General features: G+C 46.6%; 1 protein-coding gene across 1 annotated transcript; it reads left to right on the top strand.

Moving 5' to 3' along the window:
- The first annotated feature begins 2,103 nt into the window (after positions 1–2,103).
- On the top strand, positions 2,104–23,654 carry LOC136467640 (uncharacterized WD repeat-containing protein C2A9.03-like). The gene is made up of 10 exons (XM_066466400.1): positions 2,104–2,248; positions 2,530–2,703; positions 3,855–4,022; positions 4,102–4,188; positions 4,926–5,060; positions 5,151–5,261; positions 21,782–21,873; positions 21,952–22,057; positions 22,814–22,900; positions 23,013–23,654. The coding sequence occupies exons 2-10, from the start codon at positions 2,551–2,553 to the stop codon at positions 23,424–23,426; spliced, it is 1,353 nt and encodes a 450-aa protein (XP_066322497.1). The 5' UTR covers positions 2,104–2,248; positions 2,530–2,550; the 3' UTR covers positions 23,427–23,654.
- The last annotated feature ends 844 nt before the right edge of the window (positions 23,655–24,498 follow it).

Raw genomic sequence — 24,498 nt, 5'->3', positions numbered from 1 at the left:
GCGGCCAATGCCCAAAGCGTGTGAAGCGCCACGGGCGTCCTGACCCTCGTTTTGAGTCTTGGATGATGCAAGGTCCATGGTTTTCCCCCGAAGAAAGGCATCGAGCCCTCGAACTGGTTGAACGGATCCGAGAACTATATGGACCGGCCACCAAGAATCTAGAGTTAGTCACCAGTTGATCTTGAACTGGGCCCCCACGAAGGGGATGCCAGGGCTCCACTCGAACAAGCCCGTTAACAACTCACCGAGCACCGTGCTCCGTCTAGAGGGGAAAGCACGACACTGCTCAGCTCCTTCGTTCTAGCGAATGGACGCATGAGGGACGACGATCACAACACGAACCGACCCCCTCGACTAGACCCCTGCTACACGCGGGGGCTCGGGGGTTCGGCATCACAAAGAGACCAAACACGTTGTCGCAGACAAACGACGAGTCACCTCCAGTTGTGGAAACCACGGACGGACTGCAAAGCGATAGTAACGAACAGTACTTCTGTGCGCCCTCAAACGACGGATCGCAAAAATTCTTTGCAGGAGTGTTTCACTCCTCCAAAGGCTCGGGGGCTAGTGTTGGATATCTATATCCAGATATCCGAGCCAAAGGATTAATGAGCGTTACATCGGCTCATCCGATAGTTAAGGACGCAACTATGGCCTCGTCCGACCCCTAGGGGCTGGGCCACGCCTCGTTCGATCCTAAGGCATGGGCTCCGACTCCGAGGACAAGGTTTTTACCTCGTCTGACCCTAAGGCGTGGGCTCCGACTCCTCTGACCCCAGGGCGCGAGCTCTGACTCGTCCGATCCCACGAGAAGGGCTATGCCTCGTCCAAGCCCCGAAGGTCGGATTTCTTCTCGCCCGGCCCTCAGGGCGTGATTTTCGCCTCGCCTGTCCCCTGGGGGTCGGATTTGCTACCGGACAAAAACAGTGGCCCCGAGGTGAGACCTAAACCGCTTCAACCACTACGCCGTGGAGGCGCACGCCTAGGAGCACGTATCGGGCGCATCCTGATGCGACTGGCGATCGCATCAGGCCATGCTGGGAGACTCATGTCGCCCACTACGACAACATGCCGGCACTGTGCTGCCAACTCCCTGCCTGACCACCACCCAAACGCTAGTCAACCGCGCGTCAGTTGACTGGCACTGTACCGTCAGCCCCTCGTATGGCCTTTGTCAGGGGACCATTTGACCATTCCGTCCGCTCGGATGGGATGGAAGACAAGAATGGCTCATGACGCCCGCACCTATGCTGCAGCGGCCAATAGGACCCCGGTACGACGCTGCTGCCACCACGATCTATAGGGTCAGCAGGACCCACACGAAGAGGAGGACGTCACACCCTGGAGGCCTTATTTCTCTTTCTCTTTTCCCTCGCTCCCTTTCGCTGTAACCCCTGCTTTGCCTTGGCCTATAAAAGAAAAAGCAAGACATCCCACTAAGGGGCATCGGTTCACCGCACCGCAAGAGATCAATCGACCGATAGATCGAGCAGTAGAAGCATCGAGCAATTAAACTACAGAGACTTGGGAGCTCCTCCCTCTCTTGTCAGTTTGTAACCCCCTGCTACAAACTCAGTGCTAGTAATACGAGCAGCTCAAAACTGGACGTAGGGACATTCTGCTAAAACCAGTATAATCCTTGTGTCCTCTTAGCACACCATCCAAGTTAGACACGTAATATTATAAATTTACTCGTTGGTGCTTACTCGAAACACCGACAACAGCTCTTCTACGTGATTCGTTTGAAAAATATAGTAAATAAAAACTATTAAAAAAGTCAGAACGACTTGTTATGATCTGGAATGGAGTGAGCAAAGAATATAGATAAACAGCCTCCTGTAAATTGCAGAATAACTATAGGTCTGGTTCGGCAGGACTTATTGTTGCTATGGCTGATTTATAGGACTAAATTATTATGAGAGAAAAATACTGTTTCATAAAAAAAAGTATGGATTGATTCTGAGCAATAAGCTCACACGACGAGAACCATAGCCTCCACCCTCAAGATTTTGAGGCACCATGTAAAATGCTATCCGTAATAATGGAAAATACGTAAATGCCCTCCACCACCCACCACACTCACACACCCCACCCAACCAGGAATCAGTGCCTTTTCTTCACCCCAGCGTGCGCGGAGACGCGCTCCCTCCCCCCTCTCTCGTCACGACGACTGGGGGGCCGTCGCTGACGCCCTACGTCAGGTGCCCAGGTCTTCTTCGGGCCCTTCGCCGGCGACGAGTACCACAAGGTACGCCGCCCATCCCTTGGTTTTCCCTTTCTGCTGTGCGAAACCGAGCACCCGAACCCTAACTTACTATTTGTATCCGGATCTGATCGAATTACAAGTACTGGGTCCGCCCCTGATGTTAGAATCCGAAATTGTATAATGCTAGAATTCGCTGAGTTATGTGCCCAACACAAATTTCGAAGAGTGCAGTGATTTTTGATTGGGCTAGGATGTTTTTGTCAATGCAAATATGCAACTGATTTCAGGATGGCATGGTCATTCGTGGTGGTTCTTGTTTGCAGGCAGGGGACACCTTCTCTCGTATGAGAGGATCAATGTCCAATTATTATGATGACTACGACGACATTGATGAGATGGAGGATGACTATGATATGGATGATCCTGCTGATGACATGGTAGACGAGCAGCGAGGGATTAGGGATTCTGATGCAGAGGATAATGATTATGGCCAACCGGTGCGTTTTATTTTCTTTTTGTCATCTATTGCATGTGCAATTGAGCCTTCACAAAGCTTTTGAGATGCACAATCCTTATTGGACGAGTAGAACATTATCAACTGGTGCCTACAAGCTTGTATCATTTTGAATGCTGATTTAGCATATCTCTTACATACCCCACATTGCTACTAGTAGCGCAATATGCAGCAAATCAATGAGAGATTTATTTCGCATGATGCACCAATACCCCACATGCTGCTTGTAACAGTAGTGCTATCTGCTTTTCTCATTTGCAAAACTTATTGGCTAGGTAGCATGTAGTTCTCCTGATGTAGAGCATATCATCTTGGATGCTGATGTAGTGTTTCATTTATGTAGTTGGCATGCCATTGCTTAGCGAGTGTGCGTGACTAGACACTGAACCAATGAGACCCCCCTGCCAATGATTGGTTTCAGCCACTTATTGTGCATGCCCGTGTTTATTAGTTAACTGAATCCATTGAACACCAACGTTCTTGTTTTTCATACTGCATGTACTTGATAGCCTCTTACAGTTGTCTGTTTTCTTTAATATAGAGTGATGTCCTCATACAGTTGCAAAATGTCTGTCTTCTGAAAATTGCAATTAGCCAATTACCCAAATTATGGATTCGCTACTATCTTCTCTTTTATCTTTCTAAAATTGCTCCTCTCTATCCTTAATTTCTGTTGGCTTTGCTATGTTGTTGCCTGTCTTGGTGTCTGAGCCCTTGGTAAATTGCTGTCATTTTGGGTTTGTCTTTGGAAGCATAATAGTATATAAGATGATAGCCGTGTCCATGGTTCATTCTATGACTCTACAATATTTATCTTCTAGCTTTGCAGACGCAATTTTGTATGAGTTTGGTTTTTCTTTCTATTGTACCACCCCTCTGGTTTCCCATGCAAAGGAATTTTGAGATTCAACTCGCTGTGTGACTTGGAAGCTATGATACAATCCATTCCAATAAAGTGTTAGACAAAAAAATCCATTCCAATAAAGTCAATGTTATATTGTTTATTGTGCACTTCATTGCCTCCACAGCCCTGGCATGGTGTACCATTTGTGTTACAACTCGAACATTGGTCAAGTTGCTTATACAGTCACTTATACTGCTCTAAGTGATTGTCTTTTTTCTCTCTCTCTTTAGAATGATAAGATCCCAGATACTTCATCAGCGGATGCAAGAAAAGGAAGGGACATTCAAGGAATACCCTGGGAGCAGATAAACATAACCCGTAAAAAATACAGACAGTCCAGATTAGAACAGTACAAAAATTATGAGAATGTACCTAACTCTGGAGAAGAAGCTATGAAGGTTTGCCTCTTACTCTTTTTGGAAGTTCGGCTTTGTAAAATTTTCTATCCGCATGTGGTTGACACTTGTCTTGGTATAGGATTGCAAACCAACAGAGAAAGGTGGAATGTACTATGAGTTCAGACGAAATACTAGATCGGTTAAATCAACTATTCTACATTTTCAGGTGAGTTAACTCCCTTTTGTGTATTCTTAATCCTTTGATAGAATATGATACAGGTTAATTATGAGTTAAGGTATTTTGTTGATAGACCGCACCAATTTTCTGGACATTTCCTCACAGGAGCGTGCTATAATTTTTTCATAAACCAATTTTGTACTTATAATGTCACTTTGTCTCTTGGATTTTTTTTCTGTAATATATCTGCAGAGCAATTTCTCCATAAATATTGATATATGGCAAGAAGTTACAAGATTATCTCAGTTGTGACTTAACTGCTAGTCTATTTCACTCAACTCGCTGTTTGTGATTGCAAACTAACTATTGATTCCAAGAGGAAGCTGCATGTACATTGAAACACCGACACACTTGTGTTGGTTTCTTGGATGTATACTGAGTTACGCAAAAAATACTCAAGCTTTGCATGCAAGCCATGCACAGTGACATAAGCACAAGGTACACCTGTTAAATGTGTGAAGGGTTGTGCCACCTTCAGTAGTAATTCAACTCCATCTATTTGGAGATATTATGCTGAGGTAATGGTTCAATATATTCAGGGACCAGGGTTGTCTGCATGGTCCAATTACACAGTTCTGCCTATGTTTGCTTTTCAAAAGTAAACTAAGATTTCCCTGCATTTTAACTAACCTATTGCAATGGTCTTGAACTTTTGATCAATGTTGCCCTCTCTTTTATATGGTTTTGGTGTAATATGAAACAGAGAGTCTGATTTGTGCCTACAGCTTAGGAATTTGGTATGGGCTACGTCCAAGCACGACATCTACCTAGTATCACATTACTCAATTCGGCACTGGTCAGCATTGAGTGGTGTGGATACTGAACTTATCAACGTCCAAGGACATGTGGCACCAAGGGAGGTATGATATCATTTTCTTTTTCTGTTGTCTGTTGTCTTCCCATCCTCTCTTGTTATTCAACTTATACTGATGATGGGCATTGTTGTACAGAAGCATGCAGGAAGTTTATTAGAGGGTTTTTCTCAGACTCAAGTTAGTACCTTGGCAGTCAAGGACAATTTACTGGTAGCTGGTGGGTTTCAAGGAGAGCTAATCTGTAAAGTAAGTTAACAACGCTAATCTGTAAAGTAAGTTAACAACTATGGATCAAGTTCGATTGAATCCAAGCCATTGATGTGCTAGCTGTTGGCACAGCAGCTTTGCTGTGGACTGTGGTCACATTATCTCTGCTAACCAGTATGTGTGTGTATATATATATATACGATAATTTTATATACTAATTTACGATAATGTCAATACATATTTACGATAGTTGGGTTACTATAACACATAGGAATATTTACCATAACGTTACAGTAAACCACTTAGTAAGGAGTTACTATAATCTTGTAAATTAATATAGTAATTATCGTAACTCAAAGTGGCTACATAATAAGTTATTTTGTAGCCAGCTACATAGTAGTATATATATATATTCTTTTATTGGATGTTCACCTAAAGATCGCAGCACACTATCTATTCTTACTACTGGAATCCTCTGTAGAAACTTGGACATATAATGCACGCATTAGACTAATGATGCCACTGGGTATCCAGTCCCTGTACCCAAATCCATATCCGTGTTGTTTGGGGAGGGTATGGATTATCCAGTAAAGAATGGATATGGGGAGGGTATCAACAGGTTTTACCCATTACACCCATACCCACTCTAAACATGAGAGACAGTGATGGTGAAGTAGACCCGTGGGGCCAGGGAGGCAGAGACAACAACAGAGAAAAGGATGGTGCAGATGAGCACGGAGTAGGTATCAGCTAGTCAGGCGAGGCCAAGAGACGTGCATCGATGGTGCGGAAGAATGTCTCAGGAATCCACTGGCGACAGCTCTCCTCCGCCTGCGTTGTTTGCTTTGCTGCCCCATAATTCTGGTGCCGTGGTTGTCGTTGGCTGCGGCCTGTGCGAGTTTGGGATGGGGACTGACACTGGTGGCGGATGCAGGCGACAACAACCGCAGCCAGGCCATGGTCGCCGGCCTGGGACTTGGCGCCACTGGGAGAATTAATCACAGGACATGGATAATTAGTCCACGCAGAGATTGATGTAGGAACTGTTAACTCTATGAAGGCTCTTATATTATAGGCCTGATATTGCTCATGCCGTCCATATTTTGAGTCAGTTTGTTTGTGCCCCAACTTCTGTTCATTTTGGACATTTACTTCGTGTGCTGCGATACATACGGGGGACATCATCTCAGAGTTTATTCTATGCGCATGATAGTCCGCTTTAGCTTCATGCTTACTCGGACTCCACTTGGGCGAGTGACCCAACAGATTGACGTTCCTTCATGGGATACTGCATTCTTCTTGGCTCTTCTCCTATTGCATGGAAGTCCAAGAAACAAGCAGCTGTATCTCGTTCTAGTACGGAGGCCGAACTTCGAGCGCTTGCTACTACTAATGCAGAGATTGTATGGCTTCGATGGTGGTTGGCCGATTTTAGTATTTCTTGTGATGTTGCCACACATCTTCTCTGTGATAATACAGGGGCCATACAAATTGCCAATGATCTTGTGAAACATGAACTTACAAAGCATATTGGTGTGGATGCCTTCTTTACTCGGTCTCATTGTCAACAGAAAACTATTTCTCTCCAGTATGTGCCTTCAGAGTTGCAATTGGGACTTTTTCACTAAAGCACAAACTCGAGAGCAGCATCGGCTTCACTTGATCAAACTCAATGCTTCCAATCCTCCGCTTCCACCTTGAGTTTGAAGGGGGGTGTTAACTGTATGAAGGCTCTTATATTATAGGCCGATATGGCCCGCCCCATGAGGCTCTCTAGCTCTATATATACTCATCTCCACTTCTGGAATGGTTAAGCTCTCAGATCCCCAAGGTAAGTAACAGGAACAAAGAAAGATTTGGGCAGAAACGGTCGATTTTTTTTATTTTTTAGTCATTTTTTTGAAAATTTTTCACAAATATGTCCCTAGAGGTATGATTTCAAAATCCGGACCCTTAGCTCGGCGCCATCGTTGCTGGCGCCGAGCTTACACTTCTCGGCGCCATCGTTGCAGGCGCCGAGGTCTTGGGCTCGACGCAGATGTGGCGATGACTTGGCAGGCAGCTTGGCGCCGTAGATCCTGGCGCCGTAGATCCCGGCGCCGTAGATCTTGGCGCCGAGCTTGGCGCCAGGATCTATGGCGGCGAGGTGGTGTTTTAATCCGGCCCCCAACCTTCCTGCCCGAGCTCTTGCCGCAACAGTATCCAACTGTCTCCTCATCTGCCTCCTCGGGGCACTATGCGAACTCTTGTCGGAGCCAGGAGATTAGAACTCCAGAAGTGCGAGCCCCTTGCTCGCCAACCTCACGCACAAGGAAGGCCTCTACTCATGCTCTCCAACCTTCTGACCTGCACTGTCCAGTAACTGCGTTGTCGTGAATCCTCAGGACTAGCATCTTCTGACAGTCCTGGAGCGTGACTGTCATCTCTCCGAAAGGTAAGTGGAAGCTGTGAGTCTCCGGCCGCCACCTACATTTTAGACAAAGCAAGATTACATGTCAAAAAGGCAAGCGCATGAACAAATGGCCATGAATGGAGGCAATGATTAAAGATAATACCTATCAACCAACATAGTTATGGCCGCTAAGTTGAACTTGGGCAATCCACGACGAACCTGAAAAGAGATGACATCTAGGCCAGCTCTTTGCAGGAAAGGAGTGTACCTGTTGTCGTACTGCATGTCCAAGAACCCATTGTGGGTTCTAGGACGAAGGAGCGGAAGGTCCTGTATGGAATAAAACATAGTCTCCCGTTACTTCACGAACACATGTACGCTCACAAAAAATTGAACAAAACGTATAGATTATTACCTGTCCCTCCGCGCTGAGATGCCCTCGGTGGGTCGCCTCGTACGTCGGGTCGAGCCGGTGGAATTGCGCCATCCTAAGAAAAAGTCAATGAAATAGAAATTCAATATACAATGAAACATGAACTTAGAAATGTACAATTAATTGACACAATTACATGCATAAATTGAGACATGCATAATTAATTAAATGAATACGACAAATATGAAATAATGAAAACAATCTATAGTCGCACCTCACTAATCTGCCAATGGCAAGTGCGTGAATTGTGGCCTAGTCTACCACACTTGCCGCACTCGTACTGCTCGGGGTCAGTAAGAAATGTGGTTCCTCTCCCACACCTCGTTCTTCTGGGTATCTGATCCATAACCATCCTGTGCCTCGTCCTCTTCCTTGATCCACACTTGTTCCAACGGTAAGCTGAATCTGCAATGTACTTTGGTCCATCATATGGAGGCCACTCTCCAGGGTCCCAGAAAGGCACGAAGCGGGGGCTCCATGTGTGCACAAGCGTGTCGACACTGAATTCGTGAGGTATCCTGCTCTCGATATTATAGTTGCGATGACTAGCTGCTGCCACCAAATGGGAACATAGAAAGTGGTACTGCCTTGGCTTACCACAAGTGCATTTGAAATCTTGGAGGATAACCACATGCATCCTCGACTCTCGGACCTCGCCGTTAGACGTTGTACCGTCTCTATGCTCGACCTGATAAGTCCTTGTGGCGCGGTCAAAGCATGTAACCTCATGTGTGCCAGCCCTTTCATTTGCCTTCTCTAGGTGTGCCTTTGGTTTCGGAGCCCATATCTCTCCATCACTCCGCAACTTCAATGCATGGGCGTGTCTATCGTTGAACCAGACAACAAGCTTGTAGAAGGTGAATTGAACGATTGCATTCACGGGCATACCACGTATCCCCAATAGCAACTTATTGAATGACTCCGCCATGTTGCTGCACTGAAACTCGTACCTCCATCCACCGGCGTCGTGAACTCTTGTCCATTTCTTCAAATCCCTCATCAAACCTGTGAGCCATTGTCTACCTTCTGCATTTGATGAGGTTCTGACCTGCTCCAACTTTTTCTGAAAGTACTTGTCCTCAAGGGTTTTTTTTAATTTTAACACTTTTTGAAAACTAATTTTAAATCTAACACGGCCGTTTTTTTAAAACTAACACTTTTTGCCGCGCCTATTGCCCTGGCGCGGCCAAATGCTTGTGCCACGCCATGCATGGTGGCGCGGCACAGGGCTGACGTGGCGGTAACCGGGTCCGCTGACCGCTGACAGGGCAGGTCCTGCCGCGCCACCGATCTTGGCGCGGCAGTGCTGCGCCACGGAGCATGGCGCGGCTGCGCCAAATAAAACCCCGCTGCTAGTCATGCCTGCCCGAGCAGCAAGCAACCCTGGCCGCTGCGCCCGCCGCCATCCCGGAACGCGTCGCGCCGATAGTGGGAGTTATTCTAAGTAACGTAAAGTCAATAATGAATTTGTTTTTATATTTTGTTAAAAAAATTTCACGGCCGAATAGAGAATTTGATAAGTCAATGATATTTTTGGCCCCATATTGTAGGATCGGCGGCGACGCGACCATAGACCCCGGCTTTCTCGACCCCTCGCACAAGACGTCGGCCACCGGCGTCGAGATACCCTGGGACTGCCAGTTTTCAAACTAGTTGCTACTTAATCTCGCAAGCAGTGATGACGCGACGCATTGAAACGGATATGAAGCAAATAACATAAGTTGACAAGCTGCCACATAACATTTTAATTGGTTTGACATAAGTTCGACATAACATAACCAATTAAGCCTGCAAGTTTCGGACGCCAATAATAGTTCAACCTAACAAACTAAGACCCAGGAGTGTAAGAATCCCTCGAACGCCTTTGTCTCTTTGGATTTGTTGGCAACACATTGGGAGTGTAGTCAATGTCGGTGTTGTTGCGTTGCCGGTGCGTACGGCTCGTACCCTGCAAGTTTGTGATATGCATGATTACTTAGAATTCTTTATGATCGTTAGTTCATGTAGCCTAAGTATTTAAAGAAACTACCTTTGTTAGTACCTGTGAGGCTCCTTGGGTAGCAAGCGGAGCACCACCTAGCTGAGACATGCCGATCTCGTCCTGCGGCCAATCTTCCCACTGATCATCGTCGTCCTCCTCGTCTTCGGTTGTAGGGTTCTTGCCAGCGCTATGATGTGGTGGTGTACGCACCGTGGAAGTGGCATCTGTCATCTGCTGAGAAAAGCCGGCTGGTGTCCTCAAAGAGGCTGAAGACGTGCCACCCGACCGCGCCGGGAGTGACGGTTCCTCATAAGGAGTGTCCATGCAGCTCAGCTTCTGAGCTAGCTTTCTGCAGCTCTTCTTCACCTTCTGCATAAATAGACGTTAAAGTTAGTGCATTTCCCAAACGCATATACACTGAACAAACATTTTCGGAATGGACAAGTTTATGTTTACCTCCATAAAAGTCGCGAGAACGCCTAGCCTCAGCCCTCTAGACTCGTGAAGCCGGTATGCTGCTTCGTTGGATAGCCTCGACAATTGTGTCGCCTGGGTACAGAAACGCGGTTGAACAGTTTTAGTATACATACTTAATACCAAATGGATAACAAATTATACCATTCAAGTATCTTACCACGTATCTTTGTAGCGGGGCGCTCTGTAGTTGTCATCTCTAGTGGCAACGTCGTATACATCTTCGATCACATCTTCCTCCGAGTCCTCGTTAATTGCTTTCTCAGTGTACGGGGGCTTGATATGTGTCCTCGTAGACCTATGAAGCCAGCGCAGGTACTCGTCGAAGGTGTGCTGGTCGTGTAGAGGACCCACATGGACCGGCTGCCGTTCCCTGGTCTCCCACAAGTGGATGTGCGCGTTGTGTGTCACGCGCCAATCCTTGGTCTTGTACCTCTTCCTGCGGTCATACCTACAACAAAACGATGTTAGTTGTACCACACACACCTCTGAATTGTAGCTCTGTTATTAATCGATAACTCACTCGTGCAATCCTTGGTTGGTGGAGTAAAGCGGTGGTGGACAGTCTATCATTCTTCCAAACTGTCTGCAGACCTTGACGGGCATGTGAATCTCGACCACGTGGAAAAAAAATAAGAGGGACGTTGTAGCGATACTCGTCCCTAGTGACAAGACTGAGATAGTATTGGAGCTCCGGAGCATCCTAAGGACACCAATGCACCTGAACATTTTATAATTGAGTTAGGCTGTGATATAGTGTAGATCGGACAAGACACATGTATGATAGTGAAGAGAGCGTAACCTGGTGCTGTGTCAGGACGTCGAGACCGTTCGTGCACTTCCTGTACTTGCGCCTCGCATTCCCTCTAACTAACTCAGATTCCGTCCAGATAAACAGAGCTGTAGGGAGTGTATCCTGTCCGTTCCAGTGCTGCATTGAACACGATAATGAATTAGCCATTAATAAACTCATCATATGTAACCATATCAAAGAATATAATGAACCGAAGTACTTACCGGTAAACCAGTATTAAGGGGCCTCCCAACGGGCCATCGTGTGGCAGAACCTCCTAAGGAATTGGGCCCACGTGCACCTATCGTTGTCTTAACAGACCTCGGATAGCGTACACGAGTTCCCAACAACTCAACAGGTCTGTCGGGTGTCCTCGGGAAACCCGAATCATCCACGATTCTCTTTTCAAACAGGATCCCAATCACAGTCATTGCAGATTACAACAGTTTATTCAAATATACACCAGAGTAAAAGATAGCGGAAGTCTTAAGATAACATAATTACAAACCAGTTGTTTTCAAACTTACAATACCATAAGTGTCATACAACCATAGTAGTGGGATAATATTACATTAACTTTATTTATCATACAAACTAGTGCTTGTCCAAAGGCCATTCATCACTCCTCATCGTCATTGACTTCAAACACAGACATGTAGCAGGGACCAAAACAAGCCTGCGCATGCGACTCACCTTGTCGGTGCTTTGGAACCAGGGGTCCCTCAACCAACGAGTGAATCTGTGCTGCGTGCCCTTAATCCCGGATGGTAGTGCAAAGAGACACAAGGTTTATACTGGTTCAGGCAATCGAGGCCCTACGTCCAGTCCGAGAGATCGATCTTGTATTCCTTGCACCGGAGTGCTCGTAGTAGGGGGTTACAAGCTAGGTGAGAGAGGGGACTAGCCCCAGGTCTCGGCGTGGGTGGTGCAGGCTGCTTGAGGCGTTGTTCCCAAGCAGCGTAGGAGTGCGTGGTTCTATCGGTGTGTTCGTCTTTCTCGTCCCCTAGAAATGGCCCCGGTCCCTCCCTTTTATACTCTAAGGGAGGACCGGGAACGTACATAGGTTGCTACATAGCGCTTCTGCAAATGGGGTGTCGTGCCCGAGCCCTGTAGCCGGCCACTGTTGTTGTGGTACGGTCGATGGAGTGGCTCCGTCCTTGTCGTGCAGAAGTGACACGCCGGTCATACTTGATCTTGTGCGTCGTGGGGCTCCAGTACAGCTTGATGCAGGACATGGCGGGCGACGTGCTGGTCACCGTGTAATGACGTCGTAGTGGGCAGCGGCTCTGCAGATGCCGAGGCCGAGCCATCGTGGGGGGCTCGGCGGTCATGGACCCTCAGGCTGCCGAGCCCGTGAAGCAAACTGCCGAGGCCTCGGGGGAGTTGTTGGCCCTGGGTACTGATTCCGAGGCCACAGTAGCCCAGGCGCGGCTCCCCATGCTGCGTTGTCCTCGGAGCAGGAGTTGGCAGCACAGTGAGGCATGGGTGTCAACCATGTGCATGGTGGTTAGCACAGTGACGGGTAACCCCTGCCCAGTCCAAGGGACGTGCAGGTCATCGCGTGATGACGTCGTAGGGGGCCGTGGTTCTGTAGGTGCCGAGGCCAAGCCATCGCGGGGGGCGTGGCGGACATGGGTCCCCAGGCTGTCGAGCCCCTGAAGCAAACTGCCGAGGCCTTGGAGGGAATTATTGGTCCTGGGTACTGATTTCGAGGCCACAGTAGCCCAGACGTGGCTTCCCACGCTGCGTTGTCCTCGGAGCAGGAGTTGGCAGCACAGTGAGGCATGGGCGTCAACCCATGTGCACGGTGGATAGTACAGTGGCGGGTAACCCCTGCCCAGTCCTGCCTCCTGTCCCATCGGCCATTCTGCTGTACTGTGCCGAGCATGCCGTTGTCGTCAGGGGCAGCAGTTGGCTGAGTTGATGCGACACGACGTTTTGTCAGAGGGACGGGAGAATGAAGAGGCAGCGGAGTGCTGCCGAGCCTGCCTTGCGCGAGACGGAGGGTCGGTGGCCCGGCCGAGGCCTTTGGCGGGGAATCGCTCGGGGTCAGTAGTGAGGGGGCCTCGGGCGAATCGGAGAATCGGCCGAGGCCCGCGGCGATGGGCCTCGGGCGAGTCGGAGAATCGGCCGAGGCCCTTGGAGCCTCGGGCGAGTCGGAGAATCGGCCGAGGCCGGCAGCGTTTAGCTGGTTTCGATCTTTACGAAGTCTAAGCAGTTGTTTTTTGGGTCTTGCTTAGGGTACCCCTTCTCGCGGTACCCGACACACCTGCAACAAGGGTTAACAAACCCTGAGTACAAAGGTACTCAACAAGACTAACCCGACGTAACGGGGTGTAAGACTTTAGAGATGCAGGGGTTTGGGACAAGGTAAGGATGTAGCAAAATTCAAAGTACTTTGCCAAAAGCTTACTATTCTTATCCTATTTTTCAGTTTTACCCCTAAGTCCTTTTAGTTCATTATCTCAAACTAAATGTACATTTCCCATATTCTATTCCTTCTCATTTCATTCTTTTCTCATGTTTTAGTAATTCACCAGTCCTGCATTGCTTCTGTAATGAATCGAGTCTCCATATCTGCGGAGCACCGACAATTCGAATTGATTTAAGTCCCAGCTGGGGATTCCTTATCACACGACATATGTAGAACTTAATCTTGCATACATCAACCTCGCTACCGGATCCTCCTATACTAAGCCGTCTCCACGCCACCAAAGAGCACAGCATACCTCAAATCCGGCCACATTCCAGCCACGAGGGTACACGCTACTCCCGCCATCTCTCCACTCCCAGTGTGTGGGCATTCGTCTTAGTATTGGATTAGCCGAAGTAGGCTTACCGGAGTATATGACCAGTACTACAAAGTGTCTCGTTCAGAAGATCCACAATGAGTGGCCTTTAAGCGACATAGCCGGCAACATTACCCAAAAATTCAAAATAAGTCACCCGACTAGTCTCTAATTTATTCTATCTTCTTTCTTTCTTTGGCCAGTATGCCATCTTTGATTGTATCAAAACTTTTACTTTGAAAGCCTACCGTAAAGCATACTAAGCATACTACGCTTTTATAAATGAAAACATCTTCAAAGATGGTAAACAATTATCAAGGTAGGTAATGCATCAAGTAGGTAATATTTGAATTAAACAACTTAATGCAATAAGTAACATAGGTGATAAACTTTTCAAAGTAAACAAGGTAATGGCTTAATGCATAAACCGGGGCTTGCCTTCGTTGACGATCTCAGGTTCCGTATCAGTACCACGATTATCGAATCCCGTGACAACTGGGGATTCTTCCAGAACTTGCTCAACTAGAATCGTTTCACTCTCAGGTTCTACACGAAACGATAACATATGCTTTAACATGATGATAATGTAAAAATGATGCTTTCATGGTACATGAAATGTAAAAACACCCCGCAAAAGATTTTATTTTACGGTACAGTTGCAAGCCAACAAAACCAACTTGCAATCCTACTATTAAGAACCACACATGTGACTTGACCAAATGGATCTTGAAACCCTACTAGTCACAAAATATGACCAAAACAAGATCCAACACTATTCAACACTTAGGGTTTGTCTTTATCTATTTTTGAATTAATCTGGAATTAAGCCCAAAAATGAACTTGTTCCAAATGACCTGAAAATTTTATGTAAGCTTTCTTATAACAAATTAATGTACCAAAATAAATCTCATAATTTTTGGAATTATACAGTGACCTACAAAAAATCATGGAAATTGCATTTTTCAATTAATGGACTGAATATTTGAACATTAAAAATTTATTCAAATTTCAAGTTTTAAATTTTTAAATCATACTAGAACATGTACAGAAGCTACACACAAAATTTCAGAATTTTTGGAGCTATCATGAATTTCCTACAAATTCCCAAAGTTTCAGCACTATTCACAAATTCAGAAAATAAAAATTTTCACTGTTCTTCTTCCTCACTCGCACTGACAGCCAGGCCCCACTGTCAGTGACTCAAAGAAGTCACGGCGGCGCTGCCCTCACTGGCCGGCCCCAAAATGCGCTGACGGTGACGCTCCGGCGAGGCAGACCGCACCCAAATGACCTACACACTCCTACGAACTCATCCTAGCCCTCAGATCGGAAGAAGGCGCGCCGGAGAAGGCTCCACACCGGCCATGGCGGCTCGAGCACGACGGCTCACGGCGTAACCCCGACAATGGCGCAGTAGAGTCTAAAACAAGGTAAGTATCGCGCTCAGTAGCTCACCACGGTCACGCCGGTACGTTCGGTGAAGCCGGAGACGGTCTGGAACGGCCTGGCCACGTCGAGGCGATGATGACGGAGCTCCGGCCGGTCTCAGGGAAGAAAGCGTTGCGCTGGGCGACTCCGGCCAACCCAAGTGGCGTAGACAAGCCGCAGAGAGGCGCAAGGCCGAGGTGATCACGTAGGCGTAGCTGGGCACGACGGATGCTGCTTGACGGAGGCTACGGCGAGCGGCGGAGCAAGCTGGTGGCGGAGCAGAGCAGAAGGGGAAAAACGGGAATGACGACGGCGGCGGCTGCTATTTATAGCCGGGAAGGTGTTGCCCAGCGTCGACAGCGCACGCCCGCGCTCGCCACGGCACCGGCTGCGTGTCAACGTGCGAAGAAGCGGCGAAATCCGATCGGCGGTGACCTCCGCGTGGCGCCGGCGGCAAGCAGAGAGGTGGAGGTTGATTTTTGAAATAATTACAGAACTGCCACTGCGTCCATTTTTCAAATTACTCACAAATTTTCTAAAGAAGTTGAAAATCTCCAAAAATGAAAGTTGTTCAATTTTTCAAACTCTACAACTTTGCTTCTAGAAATATTTTCAAATTCTGCCTCCATTTTGAAATTTAAATTTGGGGTGCATTTGAGCATTTGAATCATTTCAAAATTACTCCAAATTTTATATGTAAACTTGAAAAACTTTGAATACCAAAGTTGATCTACATAAAATAATCTCCAACTTTGCTTTTTGCCTCAACCCCAAATTCCACATGGATTTTGAATTAGTAAAAAGGGGCAAAAAGGAATTTTATAAATTGAATTTGAATTCAAATTTGATTTGTCTTCCTTTTATTTAAATTTTGATTTTTGACCAGTAACATGGCCCATTAGGGTTATTTGAGTCAAATGACACATGGCCTCACATGATCACATGAAATTTGACACTTGTGGTCATGATCTTTATTTAGGGTTTTTGAAACACATCAAATGAAATAACAACATTATGAAATAAACTTTATTTAGTGAATGCATTCAAAATTTTCTACTTTATGAATGCTTTGCAATGCATATGATGACATGTCAAATTTTAGTGCTAGGTCAAAACACCAGAGGTGTTACACATCGTTCCCAACACCAAACCTAGAGTAGGTACGAGCAACCCCCAAGATTCGCGTATACTGAGGTGCGACGGCAGGCAACACATAGCTGTCGATACGTCCATGCCAGGACTGCGCTGCCCCAGCTTTACGGCGCTATGTTCTCCCACGGCTGGCGTAGTATGTCAAGATCTAGCTGATGGTGTTGCCCGAGGCGTCTGGGAAGGGGAAAGCACCATGAAAGTGCCAGAGCCAAACTCGAGCGAACCTGTCGATCTAAGCCTCCTCAGCCTGTGGGTCCAAGTAATCAAAGCGCTCCGTGATCCAGGACGACAAAACACCAGAAGTTTTCCTGAAATTTATCAAACAAAATGAGACCCGATGGCTGCAGGAAAGCAATGCAAGTATTAAATAAGCTTTAATTTCTCACTTATTTTTCTTAGAAGCCTCGTCATCCGGTGAAAGAAAGCCAGTAAACTGAGCCACCAACTCCCTCCAGTGATCGTTGTCAACTATCTCTGTCATTGAAAGTCTCCCAACCGAAGGCCAAAAATAGCCTTCACGTCCTGCATGGTCAAGGTCATCTCGCCACAAGTTAGGTGGAACGTGTGGGTCTTAGGCCTCCACTTGATATAAGAATAGAACGACTGTTACTTGCCTCAAATTTGTTAAAAGAAAGTTTACGTACAAAGAACGCACTCGCACCTGTCTACAGTTGCAGTAAGTAGTGCTGGGTCAAGAGGTGGAAGACTGTGGTTGACAACACGGACAAGCTCGAGGAAGCCAGCACGCCGTATGTACGGCGCGTAACGCTCGTTCCACTGGTGCGCCTTGGTATAACGTGCGGGGCCTCAAAGGAGGCAAGGCCACCTCTGCGTCGTTGTCACTCAAGATATGTGCTTGGTGCTGGTCGTCGTACTCCACCTCAAGAATGAGGTACAACGGGTGCTGCGTGGGTGGGGCCAGCCTGTTACAAATTGATAAAAAAAAGCGTTAGAGTATTCAAATTAACATTATGTAGCATTGTAAAATTTAAACTACTTGTTATGCAATATGAACACAAAATGAAAGCACATATATATATTCAAAGTAACATTAACAGACATATCACACACTTGTAACATAAACAACTTCACTAGGAATATAAGCATTTGATGAAACTTCATGAAATCATCAAAATTGACGTATAACGCACTAGTAAGTATCGACGTTTGTAAACTAGTAGGTATACCCAAAATCCATAACTAAATAACTAACTATAAACTAATTAATAAATACCTAATCAATCCCTAAATCCAAATTCCTAACTATACTAGAACACACAACCTCGAACCTAAAAACTACCTATGTAAATCACAAACAAATTCACTAACCTAACTATCCTAAATCAGTAAGTATCCTAAATTTGACAAACTATCATAAATCAATAACAATCATAATACCCTAACTATCCTAAATTACTATCATAAATCACTAATTATCCTCAATCACTAATTATTCTAAAATAATAATAATCAAAATAACATGAAATCGAGAGGGAGGTACCTTAGGAGCTGACGGCCTTGACGTGCCGGCGTACGTGGCGCGGCCGGCGCGGACGTTGCTCGGCGGGACTGGCCGGGCGCGGCGTGGGCGGGCGGGCGTGGCCGGCGCGGGCGCTGCGCGGCAGGAGTGGCCGGGCGCGGCGTGGGCAGGCGGGTGCGGCGTAGGCGGCCGCTGGAGCTGCGCGGCGTCGGGGCAGAGGCGGTTGGCGGCGGGCGGGCAGGCAGGGCAGCGGGCGGGCGGGCGGCCTCGCTGCGGGGTTTTATTTGGCGCAGCCGCGCCATGCTTCGTGGCGCGGCACTGCCGCGCCAAGATCGGTGGCGCGGCAGGCCCTGGCCCGTTAGCGGTCAGCGGACCCGGTTGCCGCCACGTCAGCTCTGTGCCGCGTCACCATGCATGGTGCGGCACAGGTATTTGGCTGCACCAGGGAAATAGGCACGGCCAAAAGTGTTAGTTTAAAAAAAACCCGGCCGTGTTAGATTTAAAATTAGTTTCCAAAAAGCGTTAAAATTAAAAAAAATTCTCCTTAAGCTGTCGAGCAGCCTCCAGGAACAGATCAAAGTTATCCTTCACATCATCCTTCCGGAGTAGATTCTCGACAAGGTGCCGAGTACACCAACAATGGTGCAAAGGTGCTTACCTCTATCTGCTCTCGCACGACATTAAGTATGCCCTGGTGCCTATCAGATATGACGCCAACCTCTCTGCCAAGCCCAACCACATGTATCCAGACTAGACTCAAGAACTATCCCCAACTGTCATTGTTCTCCTCAATCAAAGCAAATGCCAAAGGAACCAACTTGTTGTTCACGCCACAGGATATGGCTATAAGAAGTGTGCCCTGATATTTGCCAATCAAGAACGTACCATCAATGGAGAAGACGGGACGACAGTGCCTAAAGGCCTCGACACACTGAGGGAAGCACTAGAAAGCACGGAAGAATATCTGCATCCCATATTTCCATGCATTTGGTTTTGGGATGTACTCATAATGCATGTCCGGATTCACCGCTTTGATTGCATTGAAAAGTACTGGCAGCTGCTCATACCCATCCTCCCAATCCCCATATATCATCTTCAACGCTCGCTGCTTAGCCGTCCAAGCTTTACCATAAGTTATCACATAACCTCCACACAACGCCTCAACGGTCCTAATAATTGTCTTAACCTTCATGTTGGGTTCTCCCTACAATATTCCCATCAACCGCTTGGCAATGAGGGTAGATGTCAACTGTCAATGCTTCAGTGTCAGCACATGGTCAGAACAATTGTGTGGCCCGACAACTTTTGTGATCTTCCACTTTCCGGTGACCTTTTGCTTCCTTGCACAAACCCTCCATGGGCAACGTTCCTTGTCACACATAACTGTGTAACGGCGCTCTGCATATGAATGTAAGACCTTGTAAGGTCTTTTTCTTATCACTACAAACGTCTGCAACCACCTCTTCAATGCAGGGAGGTCTTTGAATACCCTTTCATTCTCAATTACCATGTTAGGGCCGGTCTCAGGAGCTTCTAGGAGCTCGTCATCACGTCCTTGTGCACATGCCTGATCGGAATGAGCAAGATCGCTGAACTCATGAACTCTTGGATCACGGCGGTCGGGAAAGATACGCCTCAGCATCTCAACATCACTTTCTGTCAGCTCTCCAACAGGGCGATCATCATCAGAATCAGGAGCCCTTGCCATCTCATATGGCTCTGAATCATTCATAATTTCGATACTATTGGAGCCACGGAATCCATCTCCACAGTGCACTTGCGTAGCAACAAGGGGCACATCCACATTGTCAGGAATGTCTCCTGCAACATAAGTAAAGAAATGAGGAAAGAATGAAAGAAATTGATGTAAGGAAGGGGGTAAGCTCCCAATAATCATGCGGATAAGACACTTACTCGGATGATTCTGTGTCAAAAGGATCTCATGAGGAGGTTCTGCCACAACATGAGTCTGACAAACATCTCCAACTACCTGATTGGGGGCAGATTGAGCATCGAGAACCGTAGGTGCAACCTCCACATCCATATCAGGTTCCGGGACGGGAGGGTCGAAGTGTGCCTGCTGACCAATTGGTGAGGAAAACCCATGAGGGATGGGATCAACTAACACCCGACGCACAACCACGTCCAAACATTGCAGCTGGCTCTTCATAGCCGATCTCACATAGTTCTTCCACTAATCCGCATACCCAATTGGGATCATTCGCCTGAGGATGTTGGGAGAACCTAGGTGCAGTACACCCTTAACTGCAATGCCATCATCATCATCTTCAAGGCAATGCAGCTCCTCCCGAGCTCTTGTAACCATCTCACTAAATGAAGGCCTATCATTGAATAGCACAGGCACGCTTTGCATGTCAACAAACTCAACATATCCATAGCGATCGCACTCAACGGTGCCTCCATGATACATGATCACTAGATTGTCCATCTAGTTCAAACACATAACGAAACGCATGTCCTTTAGTCTAAATTAGACGATAGATAGTACCTAACAAGTACTTTCTAACTACAAACTAAGTAAATAAGATAATAACTACATATATATACAATATTCTCACAAAATAGCTATGTCTATGTACCTATGTATCTATGTTTCTTTCTATCTACATATCTAATTATATCTATGTACCTATGTATATATGTTTCTATCTATCTACATATCTATCTCACTAGATCACTAACTAAATCAACTACCTAAGTCATCACATTAACTAGTAAATAACAAATAATCGAACTACTATATTACAATCAAAGCTAACTAAGTACCTACATTGCATATTCACAATTTTTACCTGGCGCTGCAGGGCCCGAGGACGGCGCGGGCGTGGGCGGGGACGGCTGCCGAGGGGGGGGGGGGGGCGGGGACGGTCGGCGCGGGCGCGGGGGCGCAGGCGCGGGGCCGGCGCGGGCGGGGCCGTCCGCCGAGGGCGCGGGCAGGGACGGCGGGCGCGGGCGCGGTGGCCGGCGCGAGCGAGGACGTCCGGGGCAACGCGCGGAGGCGGCGGGCGCGGCGGTGCGGCAGCGGTTTCGGCTCGGTAGAGAGAAAGAGAGAAAGGAAGGGAGGGCCCATACGTAAGAGTGGGCTTGGCGCCATGATTGTTGGCGCCGAGCTCGGCGCCATGATTGTTGGCGCCGAGCTCGGCGCCAAGATCCACGGCGCCGAGCTGGTTGCCATATCAGCGTCCACGCCGCCAACGTGGCCCCGACCTCGGCGCCAGCAACGATGGCGCCGAGAAGTGTAAGGCGCCGAGCTAAGGGTCCAAATTTTGAAATCATACCCCCAGGGGCATATTTGTGAAAAATTTCAAAAAAAGGGCTAAAAAATAAAAATTTCGGCAGAAACGGACATACCCATAGTCCATACCCATTGGGCATATCCATGGGGATGGGTAAAATTAGTCAATGGAAATGGGTAGATTCTGGATTGGGCACCAGGTAATAAATGGTCTGCCCAACAGCTTCGCTACATTAGGCCGCATAATATCTAGTTTTGATCCATATAAATTTACTATCCAGTCATATTTTACTAACGAGCTGATGGATGTTGTGCATGTGTTTACATGGTTAATGTTTCTGTGTACTGATCTTTTGTTCAATTGATTGGCTTCTGTTGCAGCACCTTGATCGGGAAGGTATTAGTTTTTGCTGTCGAACAACTTATGATGATAATGCTATTACAAATGCGGTTGAGATATTTAATACCTCTAGGTAACTTCCTATCTGTGTCACTAAAGATGCTATCTCACCGAACACATATTCATTTTTATTCTGTTTTTGCACCCCCAGTGGCGCCGTTCACTTCATCGCATCAAATAACGACTCTGGTTTGAGATACTATGACATGGAGAGATTCCAGCTATTCAAGCATTTTCAGTTTGAATGGCCAGTGAATGTAGGTTCCTTTGGTTTCTTAGCTATTTCTATTACCTTTATGTTCTATATTTGGATCTTCTTGTTGGTGCTATCATTACAAGGTACATCTTTCTACACATGCTGCCAGCAAATAAAATTTACAGAATACAGACTTCATTGCTATTTCATATGCCCCATAGTTGTGCTTGTATTATCAGCTTGTTCTACTTTCTTGGGCATGTTTTTGACCTATTGGTTATAGCTGTTGGTGAATCTAGCAATACCGAGACATAAACCTATACTTGGTTTGTAGAACAAATCCAAAATGCCTTTACATTTCTGTTGCCGCAGATGACATAGTAGGCTTCCATCTTCTGGATACAGAATTAATAATAAAAGAAAAGTGACATGCACTGCTGGCACCCTTCAATATACCTGGCCATTCTGGACATGGGATCCTTAGCTTCCCTCTTCCTTGTCACCTTTTCTAACATAATGTAGAGGATAAATGGGTCCAACATCTGTATGAATTTCACAAATAAGTTCTTTTTGTTCCAAAGTAAAGTTCAAATAAATGCACCATCAAGACATTTGATGAAAATTTAATGAGACTGATTTGATGTTGTAGATGTTGGTGCATTTTTTCTAGAAAACTTGGTCAAAAGTTAAAGAAGCTTGGCTTAGAACAAAGATAAAGTGAGCTATAATTTGGAATGAAGGGAGTAGGTCAAGTTTAGTGCAATTCTTCATTATTTTTGTTGCTGTATCTGTGTTTACTTGTAGTTTGTTGATGCAGCATACTTCGTTGAGTCCTGACAGAAAGGTAGTTGTTATTGTGGGGGATGATCCTGATGGTCTACTTATTGATGCCAACTCTGGAAAGGTACCATCACTAATCAATATGGTTTACTAAGCTCAGGTTACCAGACTGTGTAAAAGTGTTGTAATGATGTGAATTAGGCCAGTTGACCATTTGATTTTGCTTCTGGATGCAGACGCTTCATTCCATAAAAGGACATCGGGACTATTCATTTGCATCGGCCTGGAGCCCTGATGGGCGAACATTTGCTACTGGCAACCAAGACAAGACATGCCGAATCTGGGACGTGAGGAATCTCTCAAAATCCGTCCATGTGTTGAGGGGTAACCTTGGAGCCATCCGGTCGATCCGCTTCACCTCGGATGGCCAGTTCATGTCCATGGCTGAACCTGCTGACTTTGTGCACATCTACGATGTGAAGAGTGACTACAACAAAAGGCAGGAGCTGGACTTCTTTGGCGAGATATCCGGTACGTCGTTCAGCCCAGACACTGACACACTTTTCGTTGGTGTGTGGGATAGGATGTATGGCAGCCTGCTTCAGTTCGGCCGCCTGTACAACTACTCGTATCTTGACTCCCTGTCTTGATGTGGAACCAAACGAGTGTTGGGTCTGCTGTACCGCAGTGCTCTGAATGTTGTCAGCATAAATTAGGCGGTCATCCTTAAACTGACAAAGATAATTGAATTAATAAATGTTGTACTGTGCCCGATGTGTATATATAAAAAGAAATGTATACAGATGCCTATTGAGACCAAGTTGAGATGTGACTTGGTCTACTCTATGTGTGATGAATGATCGACATGGTTGTGTGCAGGGCAGTGCTTGTGTGTGCTTGAAGAATATGTTTGAGCTTGTGTGCACGGGATTGAATACAGTGCGTGTAGTTCCATGTAGGGCACATGTAATGTATGTTTTTATCACGGGACTAAGCAGTGGTGATAGGAATGTGTGTCGAAGGAAAATGTGGTGAAGGGTAGGCTACGCTCGGCATTGATGGACCGTGACCATGGGTTTGTGTGGCAAGGAGGCTTGACGCCTATGGGCCACATGGTGTTGTAGGGCGAGCTAAGACTTGGCGAAGGGTAGGGTGAGGTAAGACTTTGACAAAGAAGGGACTTCTAATTAAAGAAGCCATGGGTGATCTGCATTGCTCACATGGAGTACGAGAAGACATCTGGACAGAGGATGATGAAGATTGACCAAGTTGACGAGGAGGTCAACGCGGCACTTGACAGGTCATAGACACGTGTATACTGAGATGAAGATGGCGTTGCTCAAGTTATCTTCTCTTCTATAGCTATCTATCTATTCTATATCTATATATCTATGTCTATATACACCTAAAAAGACTCTAAATTAAAGTAATCATCTATCCGGTGATACCACGTGTCGGGCGAGCGAGCGAGCGCATCAGTAGTGGTCCCACCCCGCCCTGAATGTCGTGTGCCGCCAGCCGCTTTTCACACGTATCACATGTGCAGCATCCGATCTACTTTTGAAACATCCAGATGCAACAGTTGCAACATAAAAAAAAAGACAAATGAAGCACTTAAAACAAGCATATGAAACACTTGCGAAAATGTCTGGAAAACATTTGAAAACCATTGCAAATATATGCAACATCCAGATAAAACACTTGCAAACATACGTAGAAAAC

Source organism: Miscanthus floridulus, chromosome 7, assembly GCF_019320115.1.
Source record: "Miscanthus floridulus cultivar M001 chromosome 7, ASM1932011v1, whole genome shotgun sequence".
In the NCBI taxonomy this organism is placed as follows: domain Eukaryota; kingdom Viridiplantae; phylum Streptophyta; class Magnoliopsida; order Poales; family Poaceae; genus Miscanthus; species Miscanthus floridulus.
This window is presented reverse-complemented; position numbering and strand designations above follow the sequence as displayed.

Coding starts and splice junctions, on each gene's coding strand:
- LOC136467640 (XM_066466400.1), top strand. CDS start 2,551: ATGAGAGGATCAATGTCCAATTATTATGATGACTACGACGACATTGAT. Junction 4,189..4,925: donor CAACTATTCTACATTTTCAG/GTGAGTTAACTC, acceptor TTGTGCCTACAG/CTTAGGAATTTGGTATGGGC. Junction 22,901..23,012: donor TTGATGCCAACTCTGGAAAG/GTACCATCACTA, acceptor TTCTGGATGCAG/ACGCTTCATTCCATAAAAGG.